Raw genomic sequence first — 13,236 nt, 5'->3', positions numbered from 1 at the left:
TCATTTTCTATTACTATTTTTTTTTGTTAATTTTGCTTTATACTAATTTCAACCTTTAGATGGATAATAACAAGGGTGACGATCAAATGACACCAACTAGTTTGACACTAAATGTTACAGGCTCATCGTCATTGATTCGAAGGTAGAGCCAATGTCAATTGATGAGAGGGCGGAAGTCACAGGCTCATCGTCAATGGCGCCTCTCATTAGTGGGTGAGAGAAACTTGGGTTTTTAATGAACTAATTAGCATTAAAGGCCATTTGATTTCAACAATAGATGTTACGAGTGTTGTCTATTTGTGTCCGTTGGAGCTCGGATGAAGAAAATGGGTTTTGAAGTGGGTTGATCTATCCCTCAATTTTTTAAAATATTTTTATCACTTATTTCCTGGTCTATATATTTTTTATCACTTTAATTATTTAAAAATATTTTTTTTTAACTTTTATATTATTATTTTAGTTCTTGCCGGGATTTTTTTGTGAAGCTATATATTTGAGAAATTTAAATTTTGAGAAATTTAAATTTTGAAATAAAAAATGATCGGTAATGCATATTTAAATTAATTTGTTATACCGATAGAATAAAATTTAGAAATGTTAATATTATTAGATTGAACACCTTTATTCGAATTCGAATTTAGTATCCTGCAATTGTGTGAGTGTCAGTGATACTTGTCGGGGAAAAAATGGATGAAAAGTAACTTTTGAAATAAGAGAAAGTGAAAACTCTTTTGTGTGAAAATTTAAGTTAAAGACGGAACGGTTGAGACTAACATACGTTTGAATTTTACGGTTGAGAATAAGTAAACAACTTTGGTAAAATAGTGATAACAAATCCTCTTATGAAAAAACAGTGATTCAAGAGGAAAATAAAAATGATGGTGTTGAAGGTTCCATAACTGCTCCATATTTTTCCATAACCTTGGCTTGGCTATACGATCTTTCAATACTTGAAGACGTCGGTCAACCAATTTTTTGATCTCAACTCTTTCTTTCGTAATTTCCCAAATATATTATTTATTTTTTTTGTTGGAGTATTTTATTTTAAATTTATTTGTTTATTTTTTTTGAAGAAAAATTTATTTGTTTATTGTTTAGCCTATTTTATTTTCGCTTCCGTTTTCATTTCAAAACAAAGAGCAAACAATTTTGTGTACGAATTAGCAATTTTCGTTGTCACTAGTTGTGTTTGTCATCATGTCTTCACCGTTTGATTGCCTTTGTTCGTGATGTCCTTCTTTACTTAAAAGTTAAATCTCGGTAATGATGTAATATGTAAGAGGACAGTGTTTATATATTGTAAAAAAAAAAATACTCACTCATAAATTGGTCAATATTTGACAAACTAACAAATTTACCTGACACAAACTAAACAGTTGCTTTTGTCCCACTTTGGCTTATCGATCAGTTCAAGGTTGTGCATTTGATTTCCTTTCTCAATTTAGACAGCTACTTCCACACAAACATCAAAAACCATTCAATGCTTCTTTGATTTGTCAGATAATTCACAAGGTTCACTTCTTTGTCTCTCATTCTTCTAAGTCATTCTTTGTTCAATCCGTCCAAACTATAAACTATAAATAACATGTTTCATTTCCAACCTCTCTCTCCTTCCATATCATTTGGAGACTAAAAGTGAAAAAGAAAACATGGCTGCTGTTACTAATTTTACATGTTCAGCTTCTTCATTTCTTGTAAGATGTTGTTCTATGAAAGAAAACCATCGCGATCAATTGAGTAGTAACAGTAGCATTAGAATGAATGGGAGTTTTAGGTCTCCAATTAAAATTGAATCACTTAGTCAAACAGCTGAAGTTGCTCCTACAACTCTTGTTGAAAGTGGTCAACGACAGAACATTCCAACAAAGAAGCAATTAGTTGATCCTTATCGTCAAGGTCTTATTGTTGAAGGTGGTGTTGGTTATAGACAAACTGTTGTTATTAGGTCCTATGAAGTTGGTGCTGATAAAACTGCAACACTTGAGAGCATTCTCAATCTTCTTCAGGTAATTCACAAGGGTTTCATTGTTTTGTTACCACCTGACACTTTTGATTGAAGAGTGTACGACATGTGTCTGTGTTTGACACTGATACATGTGATTACATTTAATCGTAACATTTTACATTATTATCAGTGTCAGCATGTCAGTGTCATGTCTGACGTTTGTGTCGGTACTTCATATGTTACATCTATATAACTTTATATTTAATATTATGCAGGAAACAGCATTAAACCATGTATGGATGTCTGGACTCCTTGGTGATGGATTTGGAGCAACACATGGAATGATGAGGAATGATCTTATTTGGGTTGTATCAAGAATGCAAGTTCTCATTGATTATTATCCCATCTGGTAAGTCCTATTATTTATTATATTATTATTATTATTATACAAAGACACAATGCAAGTTAATGTACATAAGAAACCTTGTTGAAAAACAGAATCCATCCAATTTGATAACTTTCATGCCATATTAGACAAAAATGTACTATTTCATGGAGATTCTTCTAGGAGTTTTCTCCATATTAATCAAGTTATTTTGTCCTATACCCTTTTGGATGCAGACAACTAGCCCTTTTAGATTTAAATATTGATATACATAACAATAGAAAAACTTAAGATTTAAAACAATTTTAATGAAATATATGAAATTTTAGTTTTAATACCATAATAATTATAACAGTAGGTGTACACTTCACGTGTGACAGGGGAGAGGTACTTGAAATTGACACATGGGTTGGAGCGTCGGGCAAGAATGGAATGCGACGCGACTGGCTCATAAGAAGTAAGGCAACAGGCCGAATTTTCGCTCGTGCAACAAGGTTGGTCACATTTCTGTACATTTTCTAAACTTTCTTCAGCTTCCTATTTTTCATACATGTTCTGATTGAGAATTGAGATTAACACATAATTTTAAAACAGCACATGGGTGATGATGAACAGCAAAACAAGACGCCTCTCCAAAATGCCGGAAGAGGTGAGGGATGAACTTACACCTTGGTTCATACAGAAGCAAGCAATAAAAGAAGATGCTCTTGAAAAAATTGTCAAATTGGACAAAGAGGCAAAATACATGAATTCCAATTTAAAGGTATGCAATTGATGTCACAACTTAGATTGTGGTTGCGAACATTTTTTTAGAGCCTTTCATTATAGTTCAATTAAAATATGCCACGGCATGAAAAATGTATACAATTAATGATTTTGTGTCACTCTCAAATTTGCAGCCCAAGAGAAGTGATTTAGACATGAACCAACATGTTAATAATGTAAAATATCTAAGATGGATGCTTGAGGTAAATTAATAAAAAAATCATCTACTCATTGGTCATCATATCATTCTTCAATATTAATATCATGATTAGAATATCATATAGTTAACTTTAGTATATTGATGATTTTACAGACAATTCCAGAACAAATTCTAGAGAGTCACCAGTTATCTGAAATCATATTGGAATACAGAAGGGAATGTGGAAGTTCAGATATAGTTGAATCATTATGTGAACCTGAAGAAGATGAAATAGTACTTAATAGTATGTTGGAACCAAATTTGTTTAATGGATTGTCATTAGTATCATCAGATATTATAAATGGTGGTGGAGTTTTGAGCTACTTTGAACAAAGACCAATAAAGTATACACATCTTTTACAAGCTAAGGGAATAAAACAAAATGAAGAAATGGTTAGAGGAAAGACTACATGGAAAAGGAAGTTCACTGCATAGTTTTCTACATAGTAATTCATGTGGATGTAGTGTTTGGAAATTGGGAACTGAGAAGGAACAAACTTTGCTCACTAAGAATTTCTTGGCCTAAAAGTAAACGACATGATGGCAAGATAGTAGAGAAGCATTTGGAGAAACAAAAATATATAAAGAAAGTCACATTACCAATGAAATTTGAGTATGTTCCAAATGAAATTTGTGTGAAATATGATACTAATTTATTTATACTGGATTATATGGTAATTGGTAAACAAAGATCTCAATCTCTTTTTTACTTGCTCTGTCCTTATAATTTTATAAAAAAATTTACTCCTCTATAAATTTTTAGATGTATTTATTACTCTTTTCTAAATATATTTTTTATTAAAAACTAATATATGTGAAAATATTTATTAAGAAAATATATATATGTGAAAAAAACATTTATTTAACTAAAAGACATGCTTCAAAAAAAAAACTAAAAGACAAAACATTTTCTCAAAAAAAAAAATCACTAAAAGACAAAACATATTTTGTTCTATATGCCGTATTTTAGGGTAGTATCTTGTATAATATCCATTGTGTAGTATCTTGTATAGCTTGTTGCTTAGTGTGTGTTATATAGGGTTCTTCATTCTTACAAGGATTTGTTTTTTTTAATATGTACGGGGTGGAGAAAGTTTTTCCATTCTATTAAGAGTAATGAAATTTTATGCAACACTCTACTTTCTCCACTTTAAAAATACTTTGTTCAGATTTTAAAATTTAAACTTCATTTTACACATGTAAATTCTAAAACCCGTAAATTATATATAGGGTTCAAAAAAATCCTTTGAAATTTAAGAGTTTACAGATTTAAACTTTAAAATCTGAAATTCAATATTTTACACATTTGAATTCTTGAATCCTTTTGAAATTTCAAGATTTTACATGTTCCAATTTAGCCAATTATGACACTCGTCGCCTATTATAACGTTAAAATCAATTTAATTTTTTGGGTGTTATGCAAAATGATTTTGCATAGTCATACATGAATTGAATTTGCAAAGTTTTTCTTTTGTTGAACGATAAAATTTTATTAATAGAATTACAAAGAAAATGCCAATTTTAGTTGCGGTAGACACAAATTTAGCCTCTGCTCAAAGAAACTCAAAACTATTAAGAGAAGAATAATATGGCAAACATTTACAATTATGAGGATGTTGTTGATTGGATAGTATTTACACATTGTATGGCTCTATGAAAATCCATAAAAATTAGGAAGGAATCAAATCAAAGAATAGTAGTAATAATAAAATGCACTACTACAATAGTAGTAAAAATTAAATTATCTCCTCTTTCTCTCTAGACTCCTATGAAGTTGCCAAGACCATAGAACCAAAAATGTAATAATGCCAACTCCAACAGATGACCACAAAATTACCAGCCATAAAGGCATTGGCTTGGGATATAAGCCTGCAATGCAAACACAACCAAAGTTTAATATTTCTTTTGGTTACGTCCAAAGTTTAATTTAATTTAATTAGTGAATAATAATAAAGCATACCATGCATGAGTATAGTATAGTATAGTATAGTATAGTATAGTATAGTATAGTATAGTATAGTATAGTATAGTATAGTATAGTATAGTATAGTATAGTATAGTATAGTATAGTATAGTATAGTATAGTATAGTATAGTATAGTATAGTATAGTATAGTATAGTATAGTATAGTATAGTATAGTATAGTATAGTATAGTATAGTATAGTATAGTATAGTATAGTATAGTATAGTATAGTATAGTATAGTATAGTATAGTATAGTATAGTATAGTATAGTATAGTATAGTATAGTATAGTATAGTATAGTATAGTATAGTATAGTATAGTATAGTATAGTATAGTATAGTATAGTATAGTATAGTATAGTATAGTATAGTATAGTATAGTATAGTATAGTATAGTATAGTATAGTATAGTATAGTATAGTATAGTATAGTATAGTATAGTATAGTATAGTATAGTATAGTATAGTATAGTATAGTATAGTATAGTATAGTATAGTATAGTATAGTATAGTATAGTATAGTATAGTATAGCGTCAAGGAAATGTTCAGTATGATCTCAATAAGCTTTCGTGATTTGGTTCGCCATGGACCAATACCTTATCACCCCATTAAATGATACTTCATATGTTTCGTATTATGTAAGTTGTTTAAGGTTTTGACACATGAATGAAAAATAATGCAACTAATATAATATTTTTATTTTAAAAAAAAATAAAGAAACTGAAAGACGTACCGTGTCCAAATTTGATGCAGATCAGAAGTTCGACGATACAAATAGCAAGAGAGAGCCAACAATAAGCTCCAACCTTTTTCACTGGCTTGCTGAAAAAATATTCATAAAGACTATGACAAAATGTTAAAAATTTATAATGATGCATTCAGTCATCACAACATGAGAGATTGAGAATGTTACCTGTCTTGAAGGTATGTGTTGTACTCGCGAATTGTTGGAATTGCAAGTAACCACCACAAAATTAACCTATATATAACAACTGAATTTCGCGGAGGTATCCATAGACAAAACTTCAAAAAGAATGTATTGAGCTCTACAGTCAAAAATACAATGCAAAGACTTAGGACTTGAATAAATCGCCATGGACCCTGCAACGGATGCCACTCATCTTTGTCCCACTGAGCTGGCGTGAATTGACCTAACGTTCGTTTCACCTGGTAACAATCAAAGATAACGCACAACTTTAGTAGTAAAAACAAAAGATACGATGAAACAGTAAGTATTGCTGGGAAAGAGTATCATACATGCAGTATCAATTTCAAATAGAAATCAAAGATTCGAACATAATGGAATAACAGGTGACAAAACAAATCAAAACGAAAAGACATACTTTTCCTATAATATTAGGCTGGCGGCTAAGACCAACCCACTTGTATGTTTTCCCATCAAAGTACCGGACAGTATTCATTCCTGCCCAAATTCCTGCAATATTAAAATAACTAAAACATCATACAAACTGCTGCTGCAATTTTAATGTCAAAAGACATTAATTACGAAAAATACTGCAAAAATAAAACTACATTATCTTCAGTGAAAATGGATAGAGGGGGGACAATCAGATAATTCAAACAAATAATATTTTAAAATATCGACACAAGAATTTACAAAATAGGAATACTAGGAATACCACCAGAATTATCAACTACAAGACAAAAATAATCACTAAAGTGCACATGATCTATTAGTATCCAAAGTTGTTTCTCTAGGATGCAAAAATCCGCATAGATAATAAGAACTAAATTTGCATGGAAATATATTGAACTATTTATACTATTACAGGCTCAAAAATAAGCTCGAAAATATATTGAACTATTTATATTGAACTATTTATACTATTACAGACTCGAAAATATATTGAACTATTACAGGCTCGAAAATCATTCTAGACAATATTACCAACAAAAAAAAAAGTACAGCTACTAGTTAAATCATTGAAACTTTTTGATGTACAATGAACTCTTACCAAACCAATTGCAGATCAATATGTCCAGAATAATACTGTCCCACCAGCATTCATTGAAATTCGGTAACATGTGACGGAAAGTAAGCTGACGATGACAACATAGAATAGTTTGTAAGGAAAACAGAAGACATATACCGAAACAATAAAAAATTGAAGTTTATTAATCAGATCAACACCGACCTCCATGAACTCAAAACCAATTGATAGCACCCAAAGAAGGGGCTGATTACGAATCAATATTGCCTTCCCCCACCATCCAATAATGTGTGCTACAACAAACTCATCAAAAAGTGTCTCCTGAAAAACAAAGCATAATAAATAACCTCTATGTTAGATACCAACATGATGAAGGAAAGATCAACGAGATATTTCCTGCTCATAGGCAAGAGTACAAAGTTGAGAAAGAGGAAATCATACATAAACATTCTTAAACCTGCTTGCAGGGTTTTCAGGTAGATATACACGACAATCAGCACCATAAGATCTTTCAGGAAGTTCTGTCAAAAGTAATTTAGCAGCAATTAGGTATTTCGAATCTCAAATACAACCCTGATCAGCGATGAAATAATTCCAACCGATTCAAAGCTAAATCATAAGAATCAAATTAAATTACCAACGCCGAGATCAGGATGAAGATACTTCATGAACTGTCGAGCATCATCCCGTTTCTGTGAGGGGATTATTAAGATTAAATGTTAGTTCACTTTTATTCACTTGCTGCAAGCATAGTAACAGAAGACCAACAAAATTGGAGGAAGAAGCTAACACAAGTAAAATCCAGACAGTGCAAAAATCAAGAGCAAAGATTAGCCAACAAAATGCAAAACTAAATCTTTACAAGATGTAAAATGATAACCAACCTGAAAAAGCAAAAAGGTGAGAGCAACAAGGTATACAACAGCTATCCCATGTACCAAGCGCCAAATTGCAGGATGCGGCCTAATGAGAACCCTGAACGAAAATAGGAAACCAGTAAAATATGTGATACACATAAGTATATAAGTCAAGCATTATAACTTAGTTGAACAAATTTAGTCATTATAAAATTTCTATGCTACGAGCTTTCCATCAAACAAGACTAATAAACAAAAAATGCCAACTCACGTAGAAGGAGCTTGCAGCAAACAATAAGTGAGAAAAACAGCAATCATTGCCCATACACCCCTACAGAGAAACAATTGTGTGGAAATTTAGCATATTGTACACACAGAAAATGCTAAACAAATCAAAATGAACACTAACTAAACTAAAGATACCAAACCTTTTAACCGAAGTAACAACATCGCCTGATGCATCTCTTTCAGGATCAAGTGCTCCACTTGCCCAACTGACATATAAAATTATACATAAGAATATGATGTGAGGAGAAATGTTTTCAAATTTATAAAAGAACAAATTTCCAAGTTTATGAAAGTTATACACTACTTATTGGTGTTTAATCTATCAAGTGAAGCACTCACATAAGAAAGCCAGCACCAATAAGTAATAGTGTGATCGTTCGAGGCTTGTATGCCCACGCAGTCCATGGATCATGCTCATCATCATTTGATGAATGGGAATCACCATTTTCTTTAATGACACAATCATATCTCTTTGCTCTTCTATGACCATTGGACTCCATGTTTATTGTTCCGGAGAAGCTACTTTCTAACAACAATTGAAATCAAAGAAATAAGATCATTTGAAGATACCACGCAGATAGCCCAGAAGTTATATGTGCCTCAATAGATCACCTCCTAGAAAACACACAAAACAAACAGTCACGAAAAGTTCATCTACTTAATTCAAATATAAATTTATCAATATGAAAGTAATAAAAACAATATCATAGATTAAAAAACACACCAAACAGTTCATTTTCTATAATTAAAGACACACCAAACATTAGCATAACATATGTATTACTAACATCATCTTGTTAAATATCCATGTATAATTACATTTCAGCTACAATATATGAACACTTCATTGACAAGAGAAATAAATTGAGCAAAGAACTAGAGAAAGAATAAGTTCACATATACTAACACAATAAATCTCATATATGCATTATTATAAAATAATGATTACAAAGTGTAAATTGAACAAATAAGACAACTCCATGTGAACATACAAACTGAAAAGTTTTCAAACACTAATACTCACAAAAGTACTTCCACTAAGAGTATACCAAGTACATTAACAGTATACCAAGAGTACTTTAGAAAAAGTATATACCAAAATTCTACATAAGAAAGCCATCAAAATTAGGGTTCAAATTTCAAAATTAAGGACCAAACTAGAAACACCTACAAATCCAGTGAATTGACAACACAATAAACCCCAACTTTGTAATTGACTAATTGTAGCCTATGGTAGAATCTAGCACACAACTTAATCTTAAAACTTAAAAAAAAATTACTTTTTTGTAAAAACTATTCCCTCTAATAACCTCAGAGAAACCAAAAGCCATCATCTCAACACAGAAAACACCCACATGCACATCAAAAACTCAGAAAAGGGTTAAGAAAAAAATTATTTTTTTATAATTTGGAATGCATTTCATCAAAAAAAAAAAAAACAGAGAGATTGAAGATTCGAAAACGGTTATAACAGCATGATGGATCTAAATCTGAAATCCATGATAGCAATAATAAAGAAAAATGCATAATTGAACAAGAGTTTATCGATGCATGTAATTAAAAAATTGAAATGAAGCAAAAACCAAAACCCCAAGTGGGGTAAACGAAAGTTGAATTGAAAAGAAAAGAAAAGTAAAAGGGTAAATAAAAGAAGGGGAAAATGACGTAGTAGTACATAACATAGGTAGGAAGTAGATTCTGCAACATTAGGCTATATTTGTACGTAATGAAAAAGAGATTAATGAAAAAAGCGCGTTATAAATACTACTACTAGAGAAAGAAGATAGAGAGATAGTAACCAACAAACAACTTACGTTACGTAAAGAGAGAGAAGAGAGAGAGAGAGTGAAAGAGAAAGGAGAGATAGTTGATGAAGAGGCAGAGATAAAGGACTCCTGGCCGTACGATTAAAAGAAACGAGGAGATCAGAGCCGTTGGATCAGAGTTATGAATGATGTTGATAAATGAATGAATCGGAGGAAGAAGAAGAATAAGGTTTTTTTGTTGTTGTTGAGTTTGAGGTTGTTTCAGGAGGAGGGTATTGGGTATATATATGTTGAAGTGGGAGTGAGAGAGAGAGAAAGAAAGAAGAAGTGAATGATTTGTGTGGTGGTGGTGGATGAATGTTTTGTTTGTTTGGATTGGAAAGAAAAGAAAAGAAAAGAAACAGAGTGAGTCTGCAATTACAGCGGCGAAAAGGTGAAGAGGGTGTGATTATGATAATGATGATGATGAGGAGGAATGAGTGAGAGAGAGAGAGAGAGAGAAAAGAGTACGATGGTCAAAGATAGATTTGAAGATGTTTTAGATACGCACGATGACGATCATCATCACCAACATTTTTTTATTGGAAAATGCGGGACACCGTTTAAGAAACCAAATATAGTAATATCATATTGAAGTTTGTGCGGTTAATATCTCAAAAATCTAAAAAGTGTTATTTTCAATTTTAAAATTTTCTTTTTTGGTTTCCTTAACCAGTGCCCAGGGGCACCGGTTAGCATGACCCTTTTTTATATTATTACTATGTGTATATGTGTACTACTACTGCTACTATTACTTTTTCTGACTATATAGCCCTTCACTTTCACATAAATTGCTAAGTAGTAGGATTAAACCCTTTTTTTTTTTAATAACAGGATTTAAAAAAAATTACCACTATAAATGTTTTAATGTTTATTTTAAATCTTTATAAGAATATTTAATAACAATGAATTGATATAAATAGTAATAAATTTGGTTCCTTAATGGAAAAAAGGTCGACTTGCACTGTCAGTAATTTGCCAAAATTGGTGCAGGATAGGGCCGGTTAATTAAAAGTGGCGAGTTAAAAATCTTATTCTGCCTTGATTTATACTATTCTCTCCGTTCGAATTTGATTGACACATTTAATTGTTTCACGCATGTCGATGCATAACTTTGATGATTAATACTTTTAATTGTATAATAGTAAAAATTATAAAAATTTGATATTTTGAAAATATTCATCGAGACGAATCAAACAACATCTCATATGCTAATATTTATTTTTGTTTATTAGTAAAAAAATAAGGTCAAAACAACATGTGTGAATAGTGCATAACAGTCAACTATGTCAATCAAATTGGGACGAAAAGAATAGTAAACTAGTGGGTTGACTAGCTACCTCCTCAATTCTTTAAATTGAAAAAATTGCAAAGATAATGTAAAAAAAATTAAATTAAAGAGTATTTTATGTAATCGAAATATTAAATATGTATTTTTTTTTTTTATAATCAAATGATATTATAAGGGAGTATAATGGGGTACACAAACCTTTACAACAAATAACAAGTAACTCAAGAGTTATGGATACACGACAACGAATCTAAACACCAACTAGGAAAAAGAAATAGAAGTTTTACGACTAAACCGACGAGAGAACCATAACCAAGAAGTAAATTTAATCTCTTCCAAAAGCGCCGACGCATCCGTTATGCCACCGTTGAAAATAACATTGTTTCGGACTTTTCATAAATTCCAAGTGGTGGCCAACCAAACCAAATGACGAATACGCCTCTTATCTTCAACATTGAACTACTCGCCAAAGGCCATAAAATGATCGACTCTACATGAATTTCAAATTCTTAGAGTTCTTTATACAATAGCACCGGAAAAGCAATAGCGCCAATGCAATTGTCAGTAATGCTTAGTTTCTATACATGAATTTCAAGTTCTCAGAGCTTTTTCGGTTTGGGTTCGTCCTCCAAAAGCTCCGGTGATTAAATTTTTTTATTGGGATCCTCCTAAAGCTTCTTGGATCAAATGTAATATTGATGGCACTGCCCTTGGGTCTCCTGACGTGACTGTTTATGGAGGGATCTTTCGTGATTGTTCGGTGACAATTTTGGATAGTTTCGCTAAACATATGGATGTCTCTTACGTTGTGTAGTGATTGTTGTTGAAGTTACCTACTCTCGTGAGTAGCATCATTTATGGTTGAAAATAGATTCTCTCATGGTGAATTTGATTTGCTTAACACAGTAACACTTATATGATTTCTCGGTGGCTTTGAAATTGTTACCAAAAAGATCGTTTTTATTATCCTTCATATCTTTAGAGAGAAAAATTAGTGTGTTGATGGTCTTGCTAATACTAGTCTGAAGATTTTGCAAAGTTTTGGAGCATTGCACTATTTTTCCCTTGATATGGTTTTTCCTTTTGCAGGCTTTGTACTTTTCTAATCCCCAAATTTGTATTTCATTATTTCTCTTTTATAATATTTGAATGCTGGATCACTTCTTAAGTTAAATGAAAGAGTGTCAACATATTTAAAATGTCATTGTTTAATTTTTTGAACTATCACTTTTGCCTAAAAATAAAATAAAATCTCTGTAAAAAAAATTATGTGACATTTAAAAATACATTTTTTTCCCTTCACACATAAATCAAAAAACGAACATATAACCACATTTTATCGAGCCCATCATATGCCCTTTTAAATTTTATGTATGCCAACAATCAACAAGTGGCTTTTGAGTCAAAAGAAAAAGAAACATAAAATTATTGTTTTCATAACCTCTCGATCTCTAGGGCCAACTTCTAATCTCATACTTAGAAAGAAATATCTCAATCTCCAAATCACTAAAGCAGACACTAACTTGACCCATAATACGCCCCTAAAGTCTTAAAAGATGACATAAATAACTAGGCTAATGCTACGGTGGACCACCTTTACAAGTGGTCCACCGTGGACAAGTGACCTACCAAATATAAATTTTACGAAATTCACAGTTGGATTGAAAGTTTATATCGTATAGATCATTCATAAATTTTTTGAAATTTTTTGAAAATCATTTGATATGTTATTGAGACCCATCAAGATTTACGTTATTTAATAAACCGTTAATCTTGATGTGTCTC

At 31.2% G+C, this 13,236-nt stretch overlaps 2 protein-coding genes across 5 annotated transcripts; one reads left to right on the top strand and one right to left on the bottom strand.

Annotated features, from left to right (window-relative positions):
* Positions 1-1,590: 1,590 nt before the first annotated feature.
* LOC123911414 (palmitoyl-acyl carrier protein thioesterase, chloroplastic-like) lies at positions 1,591-4,003 on the top strand. Its single transcript, XM_045962823.1, has 6 exons — positions 1,591-2,006; positions 2,221-2,354; positions 2,711-2,824; positions 2,925-3,093; positions 3,230-3,298; positions 3,409-4,003. Exons 1-6 carry the CDS (start codon positions 1,650-1,652, stop codon positions 3,727-3,729), a joined length of 1,164 nt encoding a protein of 387 aa, XP_045818779.1. The 5' UTR covers positions 1,591-1,649; the 3' UTR covers positions 3,730-4,003.
* An 863-nt stretch (positions 4,004-4,866) lies between these two features.
* LOC123909124 (CDP-diacylglycerol--serine O-phosphatidyltransferase 1) lies at positions 4,867-10,698 on the bottom strand. Of its 4 annotated transcripts, none has more exons than XM_045959910.1 (13): positions 10,170-10,698; positions 8,695-8,970; positions 8,496-8,561; positions 8,339-8,398; positions 8,095-8,185; positions 7,848-7,902; positions 7,652-7,731; positions 7,415-7,531; positions 7,235-7,319; positions 6,602-6,693; positions 6,172-6,425; positions 5,992-6,080; positions 4,867-5,163 (listed from the first exon to the last, which is right to left on the bottom strand). In XM_045959910.1, exons 2-13 carry the CDS (start codon positions 8,853-8,855, stop codon positions 5,036-5,038), a joined length of 1,278 nt encoding a protein of 425 aa, XP_045815866.1. In that variant the 5' UTR covers positions 8,856-8,970; positions 10,170-10,698; the 3' UTR covers positions 4,867-5,035. The 4 variants fall into 4 exon arrangements, with proteins under 4 accessions (XP_045815866.1, XP_045815854.1, XP_045815874.1 ...); XM_045959898.1 differs by having other exon boundaries at positions 5,992-6,101; positions 10,170-10,669; XM_045959918.1 differs by having other exon boundaries at positions 10,031-10,659.
* Positions 10,699-13,236: the final 2,538 nt, after the last annotated feature.

This window comes from Trifolium pratense, linkage group LG1 (assembly GCF_020283565.1).
Source record: "Trifolium pratense cultivar HEN17-A07 linkage group LG1, ARS_RC_1.1, whole genome shotgun sequence".
NCBI lineage: Eukaryota > Viridiplantae > Streptophyta > Magnoliopsida > Fabales > Fabaceae > Trifolium > Trifolium pratense.
The sequence above is the reverse complement of the archived record's forward strand: the minus strand, read 5'-3'. Positions and strand labels throughout refer to the sequence as shown.

What these genes read in the sequence shown, in the direction of transcription:
- LOC123911414 (XM_045962823.1), top strand. Translation starts at nt 1,650, where the DNA reads ATGGCTGCTGTTACTAATTTTACATGTTCAGCTTCTTCATTTCTTGTA. An exon ending in ATTGATTATTATCCCATCTG is followed by an intron (nt 2,355 to 2,710) that starts GTAAGTCCTATT and finishes CACGTGTGACAG; the next exon opens with GGGAGAGGTACTTGAAATTG. An exon ending in ACATGAATTCCAATTTAAAG is followed by an intron (nt 3,094 to 3,229) that starts GTATGCAATTGA and finishes TCAAATTTGCAG; the next exon opens with CCCAAGAGAAGTGATTTAGA.
- LOC123909124 (XM_045959898.1), bottom strand. Translation starts at nt 8,855, where the DNA reads ATGGAGTCCAATGGTCATAGAAGAGCAAAGAGATATGATTGTGTCATT. An exon ending in TCACCTTTTTGCTTTTTCAG is followed by an intron (nt 7,903 to 8,094) that starts GTTGGTTATCAT and finishes ATCCCCTCACAG; the next exon opens with AAACGGGATGATGCTCGACA. An exon ending in GCAGGTTTAAGAATGTTTAT is followed by an intron (nt 7,532 to 7,651) that starts GTATGATTTCCT and finishes TTTGTTTTTCAG; the next exon opens with GAGACACTTTTTGATGAGTT.